Raw genomic sequence first — 22,172 nt, forward strand, 5'->3', positions numbered from 1 at the left:
GTTTAGACCTTTTATCAAATCTAGCACTCATTCTTAAAGTTTATATCTGCATGAAGTAAGAAATACATTTTATACCTGCAGGCTATAAAAATAAAAGCCAAAACACTCTAAATACAGCTTTGCGTTATTCAAATACATGTATTTGTGCACTGCATCCCTCAGCGCACAGCAACCTGAGAATGTAACACTCATCTGTTTCACTCATTGCATTCTATATTCCTCTGCCACTTTTTCATTGCCTTATTTCACATCTGTGGATGTTAGTCATTTATTTTATCAGCGTCCTCCATCTTTTTTGTTCTTGAGGACTGATTTTGTCTTTTGGGGACTGATGAGCAATGCTGCTGTCACCCTCAGGGACCATTTAACAGTGCAACATAGCCTATGTTTATATCAGCTTACCAGCTTTGGGGCTGCTTATAAACATCTTTCCATTCTGCAGCCTTCAGTTGGAAAGTACTGCATTATGCCATAATATCCTCTAAACCTCCAACACCCTGCACCCCACTGACATAAACCAATTACAGTGTAAAAATAATAATAGTTGCCTTTGGTGACCAGGCCTGCTTTGCAAATGATCTGAAAGACGTTTTTTTTTTTTTTTCTCCCCCTCCATAATGCTATTAAAACTGGATACTTTGCCCATGGAGAGAAGAAAAATGCAGGGGCTTGAAGAATTATCTCATTACATCAAAAGCACAACCTTACTTTAAACAAGGATATGTGTAAAAAGCCATTACTTATTAACAGAGATGATCCAGTCCGGCTTATTTCAAATAAAGTAAGTCCACACCCTACAGCAGAATGGATGTCTGTAATAGTGACTTCAAACAAACCCAGGCCTGTAAAATCACAGCGCTCTGAGGAGAAACTTGCCTGCGGTCTTCTTTGTACCACTCAAAATCTGCCCTCGGGACAGCAGAGGCTTCGCATTGCAGGACTCCTTTTTGTCCAACTGCAGTACCCGTACTCCTCGCCTTAGAAATGAAGGGAGGATCTATAAAACACATGACAAAATGAAACATTTAGCATCATATTCCGACAGTATATGTGAAGTGACACAATATTGAGGTTAAGCTTCACATGGTCAGGGTTTATTTGAGGATATATCCAAGAAACGGCTATTGGCTTTTTTTTATGTCCTCTATAAGTCTTGGTCATTATGTCCCCCCCCACATGGTTCAGCTGTGAATGTGATAGTATTGGCTCTTACAGTTGATGGTGACTTGCACTGTCCTGACATCAGGGGTTGAGATGTCATTAGAAGCAATGCACTCATACGATCCTGACTGCTCTTTGGTGACGGCTGTCAGCTCAAGATGCTCCCCCTCCGTCATAAATTTATGGGTGCCTGTGGAAAAAGAAAAGAGAGGAAGAAATGTACAAGTAAATAAGTCTGACCCGTACTGACCTAGATAAAACTCATCATCTCCCTAATGAGACTGAATTACAGCAAACTGTAATTGACATTGTTAACATAAAGTATGCTCAGCAGACCAGCCATCACTCTGAAGGAGTTTGTTTAGCCTGACTACTATGTGATATTCAGGTCAGTTAGTAGTTTTTCTATTTTTATACTAAAAATGATTGATTCTTCATTATGAAGGTCAATGTCCTTGACTTATTTCCTATAAAGAACATGAATCACAAGATATTTTCTCTGAATGGACATGATATACCACCTACAAATGTACAGCATGTCCTCACTCACAATCTCTCCTAATTCGTAAAGTAACACACCCACACACAAACACACACCAGTCAGGTGGTGTTGGACCTGATGTAGGGCCTCTGTGGCTACAACATCACCTGTAATTATTTCTTTTTAATATCATACAGCCTGAGACAAGACAATGGTGGGAACATCATTGTGGTGCTCCTAACGTTACACAGAAAGGATCAGAGAACTTTGAACTGTATACATGTTAGTGATCCCCTGACTTTTCATCTTGCACAATCATTAGGTCAAATTTCACTTTGTCTAATATCAAGGTTTATAACTAAATACCTGCAAAAACTCATGGCATTCTCATCAGCATCAGTTGCACATTGTGTTCCATCCTACTAAGTAAACTTTGGTGTAAGAATTTGACGAGTGGTGGAGGAAGGACAAGTACAGCCAGGAATAATCTTTACCTGATGTATGCTTACTTTTAGAAGACACCACATAAACAAAAGCAGTTCAAGCTGGTTTTGGTATGTGGTGGTGAAAAAAACTATAAAATCAAAACAAAACAAAACAAAAAAAACTTGTCAAAAAACATAAAGAGACTGATCAGTAAACCAAAAGAAAACCTAAGCTAGGCTCATGGCTAGGGGCAGCTAGCAAATGTTGCTTGCAGCAGGTCTGCACCAGAACTGAGCAAAAAAACAACAACAACTTGTGGAGCTTCTATCCCTGCCTTTTATACAGGGAGCACTTCCTCTCCAGACAAAGCAAAGTTAGATGACAATCAAATAATCTCAATAACATTTCTAATTAAAAACTAAACAATGTCTATCTGTTATTCAAAGTATCCTAACATAGGAAACATTGACTAACTTATTATTTGGGGTATATTAAAAGACTAATCTCCAAAACCATGAATACAGTATTTCCTCAAATAAAAGACGGTAGTCAGTTAAAAGGGGCGTGGTCGATGCAAACAAATAAAGGCTGGCCCCAAAAACAGGCCGGGGAAAAACAAGGGTGGATAAACTCCTGGTGCTTGTTATATAAGGTGCCTGCCAGTTCAGCATAAATAGTAGTTACCTGGATGCAACTTCAGCTCATACTTGCCAACATTTAGGTTTCAAAATATGGGAATTTTTTTTTTTTTTTTTTTTGTGGGGCGGGGCTGGGGGGGAAGTGAAAGATAACGTCTTACTCGACAAATGTTGTTACTCTAAGTTCAACAAAACCATTGTGAGTAAAAAGCCAATAAGCACTTTATCAAACCACCTGTTCAACTATCATAAACATGTAGAAATGCGATATTTTCAACACTTTGCCCACAATGTCTCATCCACAGCGTGCTGGTTAAGCTAATTAAACAAAAGCTGTCTGGATGTAGCCTAACTATCTGAGTTTGCCATGTATCTTGAAATTTGGCAAATACTTGTAACTTAGCTGCTGGCTGAGACAAACACACCGCTCCTGTCTACCAGCAGTACCTGCAGGCAGTGAATCACATCAGCAGCAGAGGGAGGAGGACAGAGGACAGGAGGAAAGACTGCCTGCGCAGAGAACAGCTGTGCACATGCCCCTTGAATCGGGTTGTGGTGACAGATGGGTTGAAATTGTATGTTGTGTGTGGATTGTGCGTGTAGATTGTGTTTAATAGACGAACTGGCAACTTGGGTAATGTCAGACAAATCCACAAAACTTATGGATCCGTGTGTATGATGATTATTCATAATAAAGGTTGACAGCAATGCAAATTACGGGAGTTACCCGGGAGAAACAACAAAATGGGAGCACAGCAGAAGACGGGAGTGTTGGCAGGTCTGCTCCAGCTCTATGAGTACATGCGAAGCCTTCTAGCCAACCATCACAGAGAGTGGAGGGGGACAGAGGAGATGCGATATTGTTTAAATACGGGGAAAACAGTGCATTTTTAATAATAATGACTGCAGCGACGCCACATGAGCATGGGTAACCATGGTAACTTGGCTAAGCTGGCTAGCACACATCCATGAGCACGCTACCTGCATGCTACAGGTGATTACCAGTAATGCAGTAATAAAAATTTAACAGAGAAACCGGAATCTGATAAGGAAACAAGCAGGCTTCATACTAAAGTATGAGCAAATATACTTATGAAACAGAGGGAATTAGAAATAAAGGCCTCTCTCTAATGTAAGCCTGCTTCTAATAAAGGCCTGGTACCCTCTGCAGTTGAGGTAAATAAAGGCTAACATGCTACTGGATCCACACTCAGAGCTCCGCTGGCCGTGACCAAGTTGAGTCCTGCACTTAACTTGCTAATTAACAGGCAGAAAGAAAGCGAATAAGCTAGTGCAGTATTGAAACTTCATAACCATTCAACTTGATCAATGTTAATGAAATTAGTGTTGTCTCTGCCATTCCTAGAGAAGACCTTTCATATGGAACGCCGGTAATTGCCATTATTGAGGGCACAAAATGTAATGGAGTGAGATTTGGATGGGAAAAAAGCTAGACAATAGACTGTAACTGATGAAAGTTGTGCCTGAGCTAAGCTATGAATGCAATGAAAGATATGAATAATGAAAGCTATGTGCAAGGAGGAAAAAAGTTGGACTTGAGGAATTCTAATTGACTTTATTAACATGCTTCTATAATAAGTATCATTTACTATATCACTTTATCACTCATCATGAACCCTTAAGTTTCTGACAGCAGCAAAAGAGAAGCATAAAGTGCCCCCTCCAAATGTTGATACTGATAACTGTGAGTTCAATAAATTTCACTTTAATTCATAACATATGCCATGCCCTCTAAAGATTCTTTGTTTTTTTGTCTTGTCAGTTCTGTCAACATCCACCTCCAGCAAGACAGCAACACCTGCCCATCATGAAGATGACATGTCACCCCCTACCTCATGCAGCAGTTTCACCACCACTACAAAAGGTTTGACCACATTAGAAGACCCTACACAATGGCCAAGTGTCCTAGGCCATACTGAACAGTGTGCAATAACAAGAGGACCTATACAGGTCAAAGATATTGTTTCCCCCCAGAATTCAGAGAAAAATCCACATAGATTCACAAAGGAAAACTATGAAATGGTCATGAAAAATGAGGAAAAGATATAGCAGACATAGCTTTTGTATTCAGTTAACACAGACTCAGTCTTCAATTTTACACACAAACTTTTTGGAAAACTGGACAATGCACTTACCAAAGGGGGATTTAGAAATTGTAAGAACCTAGCTAGTTATTTAAGGGAACATGAATATTCAAAGACACACATTACCAATATGACAAGTTGGCATGAACTCCAGACAAGGCTCAAAACTAAGATAGCCACTGATCAGATCAACCAGAATTTGATGCACCTTGAGGTGCAGGACTGGAGAGGGGTAATACTATAATATGTCACCTAGCTGAAAGGAGCCATGCTTTGAGGGGGCATACAAATGTCCTATAAGCCCCACATAATCGCAATTTCCTATCACAGATGAACTGATGGCATCATTTGATCCAGCCATGAGGAGGATTCAAAACAAAGAAACAAAGGTGCACTACCTCAGCAGTAAAATTCAAAAATGAAACCATAGCACTAATTGGAGACAAAACAATTGAAGATGACAGTCAGAAAGGTGTAAAAAGCAAAGTACTTTTCCATCATAATGGACTGTACTCCTGCCATTAGCCACATATTAGAGTGATGAACTGCAAGCCATCAGTTGGTGCATCTATCTCTAAACATTTCATAGGATTTGTTGATATTCAAGACACCACTAGAAAAGTGTGACACACTTCTGGAGAAGTTGGACAAGCTCAACTTGAACATTGTAGACTGCCGTGGACAATCCTACGATAATGGGAGCAACATGATGGGACATAGACGAGTGGTTCAAGCAAGAATAAGGCCATGTGTATCCCATGTAGCACACTCACACTCTTAATCTGGTTGTAGCAGATGCAGCCAAATCTTCAGTAGTCTCCATCTCCTTTGGTGTTCTCCAGAGATTGTACAATCTTTTTAGCTCCTCTGTGCAACGCTGGGCAGTTTTACAAGAAAATGTTAAGCACTTAACAGTAAAATCTTTGTCAGTGACCAGATGGGAGGTCAGGATTGACAGGATTGAACTACCTGCCAAAGATCATACAATCATTGTCTGCTCTCCAAACCCTCTCAGTGCAAAAGAAGGACTCAGAGACAATGTCCACAGCAACTAGCATAAAGGGTGAACTCATGGCATGGAGTTTTGTACTGTGCACTGCAATCTGGTGCAACATATTGTATCAGATCATCGTGTCAGCAAGATCTCCAGAGCCCCAGTATTTCTCTTGAAACACTTACAAGAGAAAGAAGCCGAGTGACAGTATATCTGGACAATTTCAAAGAAAATGGATTTGTTGCTGCTCAGACTGATGTTAGAGAGATAGCAGGAAACCTAGAGATTGACAGGACATTTCTGAAAAAAAGACAGCAGGAAACAATCGGACAGTTCCTGTATGAGGGCAGAGAAGAAACGCAATCCACTCCAGATGAGCACTTTAACAGAGTTTTTTCTGCCCCTAGTGGACACAGCCCTCAACTACTTGAATGACAGATTTTAAAAAGGAAGGTTTATGTGCTATATGCTATGCTATATGGTTTTCTGTTCTCAAAAGAAAATATGTGTCAGGCTATTCAGAGTGGAAAACTTCCATACAACTGGAGAAAACACTACACAACGTAGATTCTGGATGTGGTTGTGGAGATCAGGGCTGCTGTCCATGCCTTTCCTGATCACGTATCTTCCTCCCCAAGAGAAATGCTTGATTACATTTACAAGGACCAGCTTCTGGATCTCTATGGGAACATCAGCAATGCCCTTCATCTGCTATCAACTCTTTCAGCCACTGTTGTCTCTGGAGAGGGAAGCTTCTCAGCTTTAAACTCATCAAAACCTATCTCAGGTTAACCTCATCCCAGGAGACATTTTCATGAGTGCAATGTGTGATGGTATTTGGATGTGGAGGACATAGTGGCACCATTTACACTAGCCAAGACCCGTAAGTAGCATTTGTAGAATCAGTGCTTAAAAGGTGTTGATGAGCCCTGGCCTTATAATGTGGGTTTAGTTCCCTAAGAAAACTATACAATTTTAAGATATATATTTTGTACTATGTTTAAATTGCTTTTTATTTAAAGATATTTACAATATTTTATTGTTCTATATATTTATATTGTGCCGAGTTATTAAATTCTAGTAATGTGAACACTAGCTCTTTTACAATAGAGTGCAATTTTCAAAGGTCTTTTGATGTGAGGTCATAGTGGCAGCATTTGCACTAACCAAAGCCCATAAGCAGCATTTATAGGGTTAGTGCTTTATGTGTTGATGAGCCCTGCCCTTATTATGTAGGTTATTTACAATGTGACAACGTTGAAGTTATTTAGTTATTTATTTAGGTTTTTATTGTTCTGGTTTTGAAAATTACAAGGTTTTTCATATTCTTTATATTTGTATTTTGAAAATTCTACTAATGTGAACATTTGAAATTTAAAAAAAATTAAATAGATTTTGTACATTTTTCATTGGTGTCTGATTTTTTTATAACACTAGTACAGTGCCCATTCAAATTATGCCTGTTCGGAACAGGCCGATTGCTTATTATTTCTTGAGAACTGCGTATATATGTATCAATTGACAAACGTATCAATTAAAACAGGAATTATTTACAACCTTGCACTTGACACTGCACTTCCTTGGGTCCTTAGCAATACACCTGCCAAATGTGAATTTGATTGGATGAACTTGGTCGAGATAAGCGAAGGACATACATACATACAGACAGAGATTCCTTCCTTTACAGTTAGATAATGGTGATGAATGCTGGTTGGAGGGGCCTCCTGGGAATTTCTGCCTAGGGCCCCAACAGATTTTAGAATCTCCTGTGTGTACTCCCAACACACCTGGTACTGTCTGGGTTCCCCCTACCATAAAGCCCTCTGGAGCCTCCCACTTCCTGTTTGGCAGTTGGGATATGAAGTGGAGCACATGGACAGCAAACATTTGTGTAACTGAACACACTTGAATGTAGCATAAAGACTTGACTACGGTGCCAATAAGAGTGGTGTGAAGGTAAGTTAGCCTAACTAAACACTTAAAGCAAACACCATAGTAAATTCTTGATGGCATAAACTAAAGAATTTGACAATGTTGTGTATGTTTGTTCAAAGTTCAACCTACTCTCTCAAGGGCATGGGCCTGCACTGTGACACTTAGCATGCTAACACACTAAACCAAGACAAACCAAGATTAGTACATTTAGTACTTGGAATGTAGGGAAGTAAAATACTGACCCTTCATCCTGTGCTGATATTGTATGGTACTTTTATATAGTTGTACTTTTATGTTTATGTTTATGTTAAGAAAGTTACTCAGTGTCTCTTTAAAGAATAACAACACAAATCTAAAGCAGCAGAATAGAAACTGGCAGATCAAATAACACAATCAGACATGAATACATTATTTGTTAATAATGAAAGCAAGTGATATTTCACAAACTAGTGAATGCAAAGATATCTTAATACGTAAACTGTTAGAAGCCTCTCCTTTTTATGTGATATGTATAAACTTTACAATCTTGTGATTATCCTAGTCACAGATCTTAATTTAAAAAGAAGAAAAAAATCTAATCAACAGACCAAAGAAGCAGTCTGTCCCTGAATTTGGGAATTGCCATGTTTCCAACTGTCTGCAGAAGGAAGACAGCTCAGGGCATGCACTCATTACACAAAGAAAATAAACTAATTGCATTGAAACAAGCCCACTTGAGTAACACCACAAATTACCCCTGACACCAGCAATCTTAAAAGCATGTTCTGGTGACAGAGAGACCTTCAACTATTGCTGTATGGGTGGGGATATGGATAGGAGCACTAATCCCAATCAGTAGAAATGTCAATCCAGCAATATCTCTACATTAGCATAATATCATTATGTTTTCCAAATCCTCAGCTGCAGACACTGTTGCAGCTGGCTAGGGATTCACTGAAAATGTTGTGGGCTAGGGATAATCAGCTTGTTGCATATAACCAGGGGAACTGCTAGCACAGGTAATTGAACATTTTCATCATGGATAACTATATTAGGCAGACTGTGGGTGACAAAATGCTTTTGAATTACCAGCTGGTACTGTGTGACTGCTTTAAAGATGGCCAGGGGTGGAAAGAAGTTTACTGTCAAATTATAATCAAATTAACCATTACCTCATTGGCTTTATAGTTCACTGGATTATTACTTTCTAGCTTGTGTATATATTACATTATGCCTTGAAAACCCACAATTAAAAAGCTATTTCTGCTTGTTGTGTAAAATATAAGTTAATGGTATAATAAACTCCAACTTCTCAGTAATTTCTGGGCATATTTTTTCTTTGATGCTGAAGTGAACATAATTGACTTGATTAAGACTCAGCTTGGAAAGTTTATTTAAACATTCTCAAATATAGTGATACAGTATTTTTGAATCCGTCCACCAACAGATGCTTCGATTAGAAATATGATACTACAACATTAAAATACAACTTTTTCTCTTTCTTTTAAATCAAATTACTACTTTTTCTTAAAATTACAGCTGATAAGAAAAAAAAACTAATGTTGGTTTAAAATGTTTATCTTGGTTTCCTGATCCAAAGGCCTGTTTTTCTAATAAAACAATTGTCTCTTTTTTTGCTATTTCAAACTGTAAAATCAGAGTGTACTGGCAGCCTGAAACTCTGCTTCTTTTGTCACAACAAATGAAGGCAACTACTGGTGTGTGGGTTTTTATCAACTTTCTGCTGATTCCCACTCAACCCACTTCTCAGACTGTGTGTGTGTGTGTGTGTGTGTGTGCTCATTACAGCATTGTTAACAGTAATGTGTCAGCATCCAAAGAACAATTTGAGGACAGAGCAGAAGTGAATAAAAAAAATCAATACAATATAGATTCCTGGTGAGAAACTTGATCATTACACAGCCAGTACAGAATACACAGCGGATTTAACAAAATGTAGACATTTACACAAAGTGTAAGATAATAACCCGACATGGTTACAATCTATATATTATAATGTCAATCTAAATTACCCAAATGAGTGATTATAAAGAAGTCATAATCATCACAAATTGCTCTAGATAAATGAAAAACAATCACTATCATCATCAACACCCGCCATCAGTGGTCTGAGGCGGTGGCCATAAATCCAGCACAGCATCAGTCACAGTATAGCGTCACTGGAGGACTAATAAGAGAGCCATTAAAGTACCGGGTGGCAGCCGGCACAAATGACCGTCTAAAAGCACTCGGCGGAGCACCTCGGCTATATTAGCCATTAGCTTAAGGAGGTCTGATGCCTAGTAGGCACACTGTGCAGCTTTTGCAGAAAGATTACTGCTGTCCAATTACAAGCAGTACAATAGAAATGACCAAAGATTGCAGGAAACCACTTGACAGAAAGCAAGCAACAGGTTCTCTTTAGAACAGATTGTGAAAAAAAACCCATTAAAACCAAACAGGGCAATTTTTAGAAAGATAGAAAGTTGAGCTCACTCTGACAGAGGCTGACAGGCACCAATTTTAATTTCACAGTAGAAGTAAATTAATAGTGGTTATTGATAGGCTGTGCTAAAAAGTAGCCTTTGGTAGGGAAAATAATAAGTTCTCAACTCAATGTTTGGCTTCTAAGTTAGTGCAAAGGAGCAGTGACTATTGAGATACTCATACTGAAATTGTACCTGTAATCAGAGATTACATTTATACAGTACAATATAGTAGTTTATACAGTAATTTATCTTGTCAAATATATTGTGTGAGAAATGCAATTGCTGCATTATATTAATAGGCAAGGAGTGACAGAACTGTGCTAGTGTTTGTTTCTCAAAGGAGTCATAGGGAGGGGTGGGTTGTGACCATTCAAAGTGCAGAATTTGGGATTGACATTCTGAATCCTGTGTGTGGTTAGATTTATGTGTAAAAACACTTTGGGCAAGGTTAGGGAGAAACTGTGGTTTTGGTTAAAGGCCAGTTCAGTAAACGTGTCATGTTCATGTTTCTGTCAACTTTTTCCAACCTAAACCAAGTGCCTAAATTTAAACTATAAAAAATGTTTATAATCCTGTAGTCACAATGAGTGGATATTGTGTTGCCATTGTCGACATTTTGCTGATATGTTTTGCATCAACATTTTGTGAATTGATGCTGTAATACACCACATTTCTTCATTACACTGACAGGGTTGACTGTACAAACATGCCCCAACAAAGAAGAGAAGAGGATATTATACACATATAAAATTGTTTAGGTAAAGTGGTTAATGTTGTGTTACAGCAAAAAGATTTTGGTTAGAATCTACTGAACTAGCACATGTATGGATTTTTTCCTCCAGGTGATCCAGTTTTCACCACAGTCCAAATACATGTAAGTTTGTTTAATAGGAGCAAATAGTTCTAAACTGCGATAAGATGTCTGTCTGTATGTGTCAGCCCTATGATAGACTGGCAACCTGTCGAAGGTGTACCCACCTCTCACTGAAGGATAAGTGGATATATAGATAATGGATAGATGGATAAATGTGTCAATTTTTCCTTTTTTTCTCTGTTATCTAACATAGCTGAAGGCCAGATTTACTTACAGATGTAAAGTGGAATTTGCCTGAAATCATCAAGCTCAGAAAATAAGTGATATTGCAGTAATCTTTTAAACATTTATTTTAACTGCAACTGAGGAAATCATGAACGACAATAACATCTCTAGGTTTAATTCTATTGTTAGTGCAATAAGAGTAAAATTAACTTCATGGAAAGCAATAAGCAGACACGGCCAAAAATAAACACAAGCCACCGTAACCAGTGGAGAGAGTGAGAGGTGTCTAGCAGCTCTGAATGCAGCAGATTGTGTAGAGCAGGCAGAGGTGTAGATGGCGTTAATATGGCCGATTGCTCTTTAAAATACTGAGATACATGCAGCTTTCTTTCTTCTTTTTTCTTATCAAAAGAGAGTGCAGCCTGTGGTGATTTTCACCGTTTCACAGTAAAGTTCAAATTCAAGTTTAATGAGCACAAAACCACACGGTGTCCCCTGTCCCTGTGCTGTTACAAAATAACCAGATATTGTCTTCATTGATAATTATTGCTCTATTTCTACATTCTAGTGGGCATTTCTGCAGCATTTTTTCAGTCGTCTATTTCATGACAGAACAGATATGCTTTGCTGTTTACACAGGGGTGACATTTTACTCATGCTTTACCCACATAACTGTGACCCAAAAGTGTATTTTTTACACTTTACACACATAATACAGTGATGTTGTTTTGGACTCTGAGCATGCAGGTTTCACCGCACAGCCTGTGTAGACATTGTGTTAGAATGGATTTGTAGTTATATATAGGTCTGTATTTTTTTAAGCCATGCTTGCATAGCTCTATGGATGGCAATGTTGGTCTGTCATTCAGTCGGTCAACTCGGTCAGTCAGTCTACCACTTCAGTTCAGATTAAATATCTCAACAACTCTTGGATTGATTGCACTGGAATTGTGTACAGACATTCGTGGTCCTCAGAGGATGAATTCTTTTTAATGAAATATCTTGACAATTATTGGATAGATTGCTCTTAAATTTCTTACAGAAGGTCCCTAGAGGATATTCTGCTGACTTCGGATGTTCTTTGACTTCGTTGATATGCATGCTGACAGGCTAAACTACATGGTGAGCATGGTAAACATTACTCGAATCCCACAACTCTTGTGTTTTAATTGACATGGACAGCTCACACTCATGTCTGCACCTCGCTGTGAGTAATTTTCCCCTGCAAAACTGACCGCCATAAATCGAGTGGAATACATATTCATCCTTCTAACCTGTCTCCACCTATTATTTGCGCTGTCCTTCCTTAAATGCATATGCAATAAGTAGAGAGACACACCTCGCAAACACACTAAAATGACTGCAACTACAGGCTGATGCACTTGTTTGATAAATACACTGCATGTGTCTGGAGAAGAGTGCAACACATCTAAGAAACAGGCGCAAAAGCCTCACTAATTGTGACCCTGTATATTCTGCATATAGCATTGTGCTTCTGCAGGGAAATTCTGCTGGCACAAGCAGGAAAAAGAAAAAAAGACAGCCTAGCACAGCGATGCTAGCTGTGATCTGGGAATGGTGGCACATATTATTTTATATGTCTGTATGCTTACTGATCAAACCCCATGAGCATGTTTATGTGTGTGGATGTGGATGCTTCTCTATTAGGAGGCTACTGGGTAAAGACAGAAACTCTGGGGAAAAAAAAAGAAAAACCTGTAATTACTCCTAACTTCTGTGTGATATTGCACTGGCCCCTATTTTCACGCTTGTTTGAGAATTGTTTTAGTGGGATGCATACTAAGGTGTGACTGCAATTGCCAATCTTCATATAAAGAATGAGATTAATTACTGTTTAAACCCAAGTCTCTTCTAACAGCAAGCAAGTCTTTTGTTGAACAAGCTATTTGTTCAGAAAGGTAATAAAATAATTGGTGTAATGAACCACTTCAAAATAAAGTATTCAGTCAAAGTCAGTATTCAGTTATGGACATACAGCATAAATATCTTCCACAGTTCAGATGTCATTTGGACTGTACTCAACACCAGATGTACAGTAAGAATGTGAGTGAGCCCCTGTAAATTCTGTACCATTCCCATTAAAGCTTTCATCCAATGCTCTGTTCTTCATGGAAAGGGAGGTAAAGCTTTGAAAAGCTATGGCTGGTGGGGAAAAAAAAAAACAAACACTCAAACATACACTGCCTCTCCCTGTAGTCCATTAATTACACCATGTAATTGTCAGCATCAATATGTAGCAGCTGCTTCCTCAAACACAGAAACAGGCAGATAAATCTAAAGTGTCATTCCTGCATAAATAATTGTCCAACTATTTCAATACAAGAAACAAAGCTGAATACAAAATGTGTATGTGTCCTTGTCAGGGACCAGGCATGTGGGACAAAAAGTCACTTGCCTGGAAAAGACACTTGAGGACACTTGATGGGAAGCAGTATGGCTGTGCTGACAGCAACCAGCAGGTAATTCTAGAGTTTCATGGTTTCTAACCATTGTAGAGCCCTGTGGTCATTCTCTAAGCTGAATTCTGTACCCAGCAGACGGTACTTGAAACGGTCTATGGTCCATTTGATGGCTAGACATTCCAGCTGCCCCGCCGAGCACGGTGTCTCCCCCAGGACTAGTTTCCTGCTGACAGCGGCCACTGGCCTTTTCTCTTCTCCCTCACCTCGCCGTCACGTTCCACCAGTACCTCTGCCTGAGGCATCGGTCTGGGTGTTGAAGGGCACACTAAAGTTTAGTTGCATCTGTCATCGTCTTTATCTTTTTTTGATGACCTTCTTGGACCACCTTCACTCTCCTTTCACTGCTTCCCCTAGGAGTGAAAACACTGCTATGGAGGCCAGTGCGACCATATCCTCTGGCACGGTTTGGTCTCAGAGGAGGCGGCTGGGTACAGGCAATCCTCTTACAGCCCCTTCCTCCTGAACCAGCGCTGAAAGCACTTTGCCCAGATTACACAGTAGTTACGTTTTTTTTTTTTTTCTTTCTCCGAGAGTGGCTGTGTCTAGCAAATTTCTCACACCATATATAGAGATATAGCATGAGAATGGTCATGGCAGTGTTAGGAGAAAAGGCTTTTCAGAGTTCTTCTATACTTACAAAGAAAGACACTCAGTCAGATGCTTAAGACCTTCGGTCAGCAACAAAAAGTGTTCAAAAATAGTCTTTGAAAACAACTCAAAAATAACTTAAATGAAAATCTTTATCTCCAAGGAGATAAACACCCCTTTTCTTGTCCACTGACACAGCCCCATAATTGTCAACACTGATGTGTTGACAACAGTAGCTTGTGCTGAGGCGGTGTATGCGAGGGGTCCAGGAGGTGGTGACTTAATTAAATGGCAAAACAGTGTAAACTGTACAGATGCTTTATTAAGTCTGTGCATTATGTAAAAGCCATTTACTCTTGTTACTGGGTGACTTGTCCTCTTTCGTACTCCTCTCCTCTGCATGTAGCACTTCAATGTTACTAATACAGTGCAAGGACTATAGGACTGGGAACTACATCCCCGCCCCATGTCCCACGAGACTCTAACAATTACCACACTGCTGCAGTGCCACTGTGATAGCACTGATCCCATGAGGTTGAGTGGATTACTGCTGTAGCCACAGTTTTCTACTTTTTAATTGTTTTATCCATTTGTCGCAGGTGAATATTTCTGCAAGCCGGCAGTCTTGTGCAAATTAAACTCTACATCAAACTCCAAAAAACAAAAGTAATGTTTCTCCCTGTTTTGCTGTCATGCTTTATTGGTTCTTTAACACCTGCCAACTTGAAATGTTTTGTGTAACTTCTGGACAGAATAGTGGAGAGAACTATGGTAAATGCCTGAATTTGTTCAGATCAAGAAGGGCTATACTGTCAGCTCAGCTCAGAATCCTCCTCATGTTCATACTGGATCATTTTTCACCTTGCCATTTAGGTCTATGTGCAATGCCAACGTTCAGTGCCAGTGCAGGAAGTAATGTGCCATTTATGTGTTCACAATGACAATGCTAACATGCTAATAATTAGTACACATTGTTTACAACGTTCATCATCTTAATTTAGTGTATCAGCATGCTTACATTGCTAAGCAGCACTTAACACAAAAGACAGCTGAGGCCAAGGACGTCACTACTTTTGCAGGCTTTTGGTAATAAACAAAAGGATTGGACAAATTAATTTTTTGACCTGATGATGGCGCTCAAGGATGAATTCAGAAATCACCAAAGTTATTACAATTTATCCTGAGAGGGACATGGAGGTATAGACTCAGATATACATGGCAATTCATCCAATAGTTAATGAGACATTTCACTTAAAAGTTAAAGTTAAGTCAGGAGGTCACCAAAGTCATTAGGATACATCATCTGGGAACAATGAATGTCTGTAGCAAATTTCATGGCAATCCAACCAATAGTTGTCAGGACATTTTACTGAAAGCCAAAAGTGTCAACCTGCTGCTCGTGCTAGAGGTGAAGTCAGGGGATCATCAGAGTCAGTAGGATGCATCATCTGAGGACCATGAATCTGTATATTTCATGGCAATCCATCCAATAGATGTTGAAATATTTCAGTCTGGATCCAAGTGGTGAACTGGCATCAATAGAACTATGCAGCTACCATGGCTAATAAAAACATTGTCACTGAACATAATCTGGTGTTTTACAGAATCATCCAGTATTGACATATGGCTATATAATTGGTCAGCTAAAGGTTTCTGAATTAAGAAAACAGAACAATATACAGCTGATGTCTGAGTCGTGTTTAAGAAGTGACTACTATTTGTAACAATCCCATAGTAGTATAGCATAGCATAGTTGTATTTTTAAGAGCAAGATTTGAAATACAGGATATGTATGTAACAATCATGGAATGTTTACCACACTATCTTATTCTGTTTGGATTTTCAATTAATTTTACTTTTTATTATTTTATGTTAGACAGATTTGTTTATATGTTAAAGACTTGGAGTATGGAAGTTTCTTCATGGATTTGTTCAAATTTTGTATAGTATCAGGAATTGATATTTTGGGTAAACTAGTAGTGTCTGATTAAATTATTTTCTATGTCACTGGCTTATTCTAACCTTAAGTCAATCCATATTAAAAATAACATTTTTAATCAATTTAATTATGCAAAACACAAATCATAATTGAGCCCAGTACAATTTAATTGTATTAAAATATGAAAAAAGTACATGTTGTGAGCAATGAGAAAGAGGACCATCACTGTGTATTCATAAAATAAAAAAACAAAATTTTTTTTACAAAAGATGTTCTGTCAGAGGCACTTTTTCTGCCTTGTGCCCTGCTCTAATTTTTTGTTCTTATTACATCCAAGAGCCATTTGCAAACAAAAGCGCAGATATCTTTGGAGTAAAATGTCTCAACAGGAAGCGTAATTAAAATAAATAATGGTTACAAAAGCTGTCTAGTTGTCTTAGAAACCAATGGCAACCAACTGCAACAAAAGCTTACAGCTTCAACAGGAGAGATGCAATATAATAACAGCTGCCAAACCATCACCGCTAAATGCTCACTCATATCACTCCTGCAGGTAGGGAATAAAAGGCAGGGTAGTACTGTTATTCAAATGGAGGAAAACTGTTGTGTGTATTAAGGGAAACATCATAAAATTGCCTTTAATATGTGACCTGTGCAAACAACAACAACAAAAAAATATATATTTTTTTTTTAATCTCAAGATAAATACATGTTAGATAATTTAAAAATGTATTCCATATTTTTTTCTTTTGAAAAATCTTACATTCTGCTACATGTGCTATATATATTTTTGTGTGTGAATTTGCTCATGCTTTGTCATACATTAGGAGATTGTGGAAACTTTCTTTTGCTCTACATTGTACACAATGATTAGTATTTGTCCTTTACCAAGACTTCATGCTGCTTTTTTAGCAAACTCGTTTTTATGAATGAGTGTATTTAATTTGATAACAAAAGTGACTGTAGAGCTGTAGATATGCATAGATTCAGAATGCTCATTTGCATAAGCCATTGTAAGGGGCATTGACCACTGACAACAAGAAATTGACCTGATGCTATCAAGAAATCAATTCACCCATGAAACTGTATCAGCACTGCTTCCATAATCAAATAAAGGCAACACATTACAGTCAGGACTTGTTTGTTTGGGTTTGGGCTGAAGTCTTCAAGACGAAGAAATTCACACATGAATGTCTTTTGAGAAATATTACAGTATTTCAGTACAAAATACAGTGTGGTACAGTTTGTCTACTGTATGCACCGTATGTATTGTTCCTCCTGAAAGACAAAACGGAGCAGTGAACTGTGTTTCTATCTTTGCTGCTCGACAGATATTTTCAATGATAAACGTGTCCTTGACTGAAAATCAAAAAAAAAAAAAAAAAAAAAATCCTCTGATGCATGCAAAATGACACACAGTGCTTCCTAATCCACAAGGAGGAAAGCCAGTTTTTGTTCATACACACACATCTTATGTTAATTCATAAGTAGTTAACTGTCCTTTGGCACATTTACAGTATAGATACGTGTGAAACACAATCAAATGAAAAACAGAATATACATTAGCAGCATGCACATGTTCATTATAATAAAACAAATACCTGCATGAGAGTGATAAGATGAACCATTGGTTGCCATTTCTCCAAGGTAAAGACTCACATCACAATACATTTGGCACAGAAGGAGAACCCTGACAAATGTCATGTAAAACACGAAAACAGAACAGACACTATTTTTCACCACACTAGCAGGACAGCAGTTCATTGGGATAATTTTTCTGATTTTTTTTTTTTTTTTTTTTGTCCACATAGTGATCTCATTGACGGAACCTCTTGTGGTATGAGCAGTAAGCGTGTGCAGAAGTTACATTTAAACTTTGTCTGAGTCCTGCAGTCTGACTGTACACAGCAGCTGTAGTGTTGTGAGTTCAGTGAAAGTGGGGCATCGAATAAAGTAGAACAAAATTTAGGTTTCCTCTTATATCTTACATAACATATCTACATACTGATACCAACCAATCGCAGTGAAGCCATTTGATCCAAATCACATTTGTGCAAAGTAATCATCAGAGAGGTTTTTGATGTTAAGGCATATACTGTTACGTCAATTTATCTTGTGTATGGATGCTTTGTGTAAATGAAAGGCAAACTAGGTTCATGTTTTCGTGCATTTGTGAGGGTAAATGATGGTCTCTATCAGTACATTCTGTTTTAATGAATGTACATGACTTTGATCATTATTTAATCTGGATTTTCACATACAGCGTGTGTGAGGATGCACAATAATAAAGGGATATACATTGAAATACACATAAGTAACAGAACAGTTAATGAAATGCTTAGAATGTACATTTACTGACAGTATATCTGGAGATACTATTCCTGTTAACTGACCTAGGAACTGACTCTAGGATGCCGTGACATCACCAGAGTGTGGTTGCAGGTGCAACAAAGCAAACTTCTAACCACACCCAACCACATCCATCATTGATCCTGGCTGTGGTCAGAAGTGAAACAGACACTGCATCCATTTTCACTCTACATGTCACAGTCCCAAAACTAGGATTTATATCAATGCATATATTTTTTTTTAAATTCTGTAGTAACATAATATATTGAGAAAGAATTGAGCTAAAGACAAATGTAGCTCAATACATACTTTTTGTTAATGGAGAATGGTTCTCTTCAACCTGAGTCTTATTCTTACAATTCTAACTTCAGGTAATAATAACTTTGCATTCACCACCTCAGTTATAAAGATTTGGGGAAATGTGACCTCGGCAAAACAACGTATTTTGGGGAAAGCAGCACATGCCTCCTATAGCTCTTCAAATAAACTTGAATTTTACATAAATCATTTCAAATACTTGTCTCTGAGTCCAAACAAAATTATTCCTCAGGGTTATCTATGGTAGCTAACTGCATATGGATTTACTTCCAGAGCAACTTGCCTGCTAACACTGGTTTGTTTACATATATGAGACTCAGGGTTACTGTCGTTTTAGGGTGTGAACATGCTAGAGAGGAAAGAGCAAATGACAGAAGATTTATATTATTGTCTCCTAAGGAGATTCAAGAAAACTGAATGTTATCCAGTGGACTATTATGATAACAGTCGTAGATCATTTCGCCTGGATGGACAACCGTATTTCTTCAAAACAGAGTGCACAGATGAGCTATGAGTAGATGGATGAAACTGATCCCAATGCAGTTATTATAAATAGCTAACCCTGGAGGCTATTTTCTGTGTTTACTTTTGTGATTTATTTATAATTGAAGGTTATTTGAAAAGCTTTAGCGGGCTCACACTGCTTGCCCTAAAACATGTTATTTTGCCTGAATCTCTACAATCAAGGTGGCAAGTGCAAAGTTAATAGAACCCATTAGTCAAAATGGCCACAATTATGAGAATAAGACCCAGGTTGACAAATTTAACTAACATGGTCCACAAAGTTAATATTGCTTGGGGTGCTCCTCAAAACATCAGACTGAGGGTTTGTTTTGTCTATTTGATCCTTCTCTGAGCCACAGATTGAATCTTTGGCTCACTTTGCTCTCTAATCTTCTGCTCTGTCATATCCTGAACTCTTTATACTATTACATTACAGAGTTATCTTATTTTCATAGTGAGCAGCAGCTGGCTTCAGAATATTTATATCAGCGAGCATATGTCACATTTAGCAGGGAGCGGCATAAAGTGTGCAGCTCTTTTATAAGCAATACATGAGCATGTCATTTTAAAATTATGCAATCTCCTTTGACATCCATCATAATTACTGGATTGAAATGTGTAACTGCAGGCATTAACTACACTCTGAACCAGCTTGAGAACCTCCCACTGGGCAAACTAATAGTCAGCAAAGTTGTCACCTTTCCACCAGAACAATGTGCATTGTAATATATTATGCAAAGGCTGTTTTGTCAGCTTAAAAGGTGAAGAAGATATTGGCCTTCTGTTCCCGCCAGCCATTTAATTCCTGTATGACTTGTGCCATATGCCCTTTAAAGCTCCACTGGTCGTTTAGCATGCACCCTAAATATTAACCATCACAGCTTCACTCAATTACCATCTGTCTATGTGGAGAGGGACTGGCTCAGTTTCACCTGACTTTGGAAACAAAAAGTTATGTGATAGATAGTTGGGACTGTTATTCAAACACCTTTCACTGTCAACAGAGGAACATTAATTTCAGTTAGTGGTGATATGTAGTTAACTGTATTTCACACTGTTTTTCTTTTAATAAAGATGATTCTTATGTAGATAAATAATAAAGGAAAATACATACAGAGAGAAACACTAATAAACAATTAAAACACTGAATTCAATTACTGAAACCTAGTTATTGATACTATTACTAAAAATGAATAGTAATAACAATGTGCCTTTCTTCTGCAAGTATAAGTCATTTAATTTACTTTTTCATCAGTCTTGTTTGTTATTTGCTGGTTGGATTACTTATTCATGTTCTGTGAGAAAACTGGATTGATTGAGAGGATAAAAACTAATTTAATTTTTCATGTCTATGCCAAGTGGTGATTTATTATCAAAAGGCATCAGCAATAACATGCTAATGGACATGTTGACTCTGCTGTTTTGGAACGGTCCAGGCAAAACTGCAGAAAACAATAAAGCTGAGGGGTGTATGTAAGATCTGCTCAGTTTTGCCACAACATCATATGACACTTGAACTTCTTCTCTCAGTGTTTAGATGGGTTTCTATACTGCGGACCCCATCTGGTGTTTGGTTTTAGTTTCAGAAAGTGCCGGTGTGTCCTCACCTGGCCCTGACTGCACTCAGTGAGTAAACCGGTGGTGAACGTGGCTACAAATCTGTGGCACTTGACCACAGGGTGCACTGTCACACACTCAGCTCCTCAGTCAGTGTGTTTCACTTTCTTTCTCTCCTGTGTCTTCAACCACTGTGTCCTGTTATTGCAGCGTAAGCTCGGCAAAGTAAACAGACCACAGACTACTGCTGTTCTACTGTCTCTTTTTATCCATTTTTGTCTTGTTTTTTTTTTTTTTTGCTTTGTAGTCATATTTCCTAGTTGCCCCACCTGTGTGGAATCTACACAGCAAAAGATCAACCCTGTTTCCTAGAAATTACATTAATATATCACCAATTTGCAGCAGCAAATATGTTTTAGGTGTAATGTTGCCCAAAATATGTTTTTTGACACATTTTTAATTAACATCACTGCAAAGTTGCTAAACGTTGCTACTGAATATATCTGGAAAACAAAACAAGTGACAATGTATTTCATTTGTTTTCCTCCAATGATCACTCTAACAGCACAATATCTGCATGATAAGGCTAGATTCATGTTTTCATGGTTCGGTTCAGGTGCTCACAGAATTAGCTAAAGGTCATGGTCTTGGTTAAATGCCGAAAAAGTCAACAGCATGAGACAGGGGACATGAGTCCCTGTTTCTGGTGTCAAAGTGCTTTTTGTATTATACGCAACGTCTCCCTCCAGTGTATACAACGGACTATCATTTCACTCTTGTGTCGAATACCTGCTGTCATTAGCAAAGTGAAGCATTTGCTGCGCTCAGAGATTTGATATTTGAGCTGTTGCGAAAGGAACTCAGGTAACATAAACATGAGTTGTGAACAGGTAGCAAAACACTCACTCACCACCTCAGAGACTGGGATATAAATCTCCTTGCAGCTGTAACTCCTGCTTTGTCATGCATTCTAGCAATGTGTGTTTTTGGGTGGGAAGCCAGTGAGGGATCATGTCCTTCTGACTGCAATAGTGACTCCTACTTGTTGGGAAGGGAACTGGCACGGACAGATTGGGATCTGGAGGGAACAATGTGAACCTCTGTTACCTCTGAGCCTCTGTCTGATTGAATAATGATAAATTAGCTTGGCTCTATTGTGCTACTGTCCTCTTTACAATACTAACTGA

At 38.3% G+C, this 22,172-nt stretch overlaps 1 protein-coding gene and 1 long non-coding RNA gene across 9 annotated transcripts in view; one reads left to right on the forward strand and one right to left on the reverse strand.

Annotated features, from left to right (window-relative positions):
• Positions 1 to 22,172, forward strand: part of LOC122995062 — a 109,169-nt gene that overhangs the window by 19,121 nt on the left and 67,876 nt on the right. For all 7 annotated transcript variants that reach the window (XR_006406713.1, XR_006406712.1, XR_006406711.1 and 4 more), the window contains one exon: positions 4,490 to 4,591. This is a non-coding gene — a long non-coding RNA (uncharacterized LOC122995062). The remainder of the gene's footprint in view (positions 1 to 4,489; positions 4,592 to 22,172) is intronic.
• Positions 1 to 22,172, reverse strand: part of opcml (opioid binding protein/cell adhesion molecule-like) — a 351,351-nt gene that overhangs the window by 3,560 nt on the left and 325,619 nt on the right. For both annotated transcript variants that reach the window (XM_044370030.1, XM_044370029.1), the window contains 2 exons: positions 1,214 to 1,351; positions 877 to 997 (listed from right to left, as the gene is read on the reverse strand). In XM_044370030.1, coding sequence (XP_044225965.1) covers positions 877 to 997; positions 1,214 to 1,351 — 259 coding nt within the window. The remainder of the gene's footprint in view (positions 1 to 876; positions 998 to 1,213; positions 1,352 to 22,172) is intronic.

Source organism: Thunnus albacares, chromosome 13, assembly GCF_914725855.1.
Source record: "Thunnus albacares chromosome 13, fThuAlb1.1, whole genome shotgun sequence".
NCBI lineage: Eukaryota > Metazoa > Chordata > Actinopteri > Scombriformes > Scombridae > Thunnus > Thunnus albacares.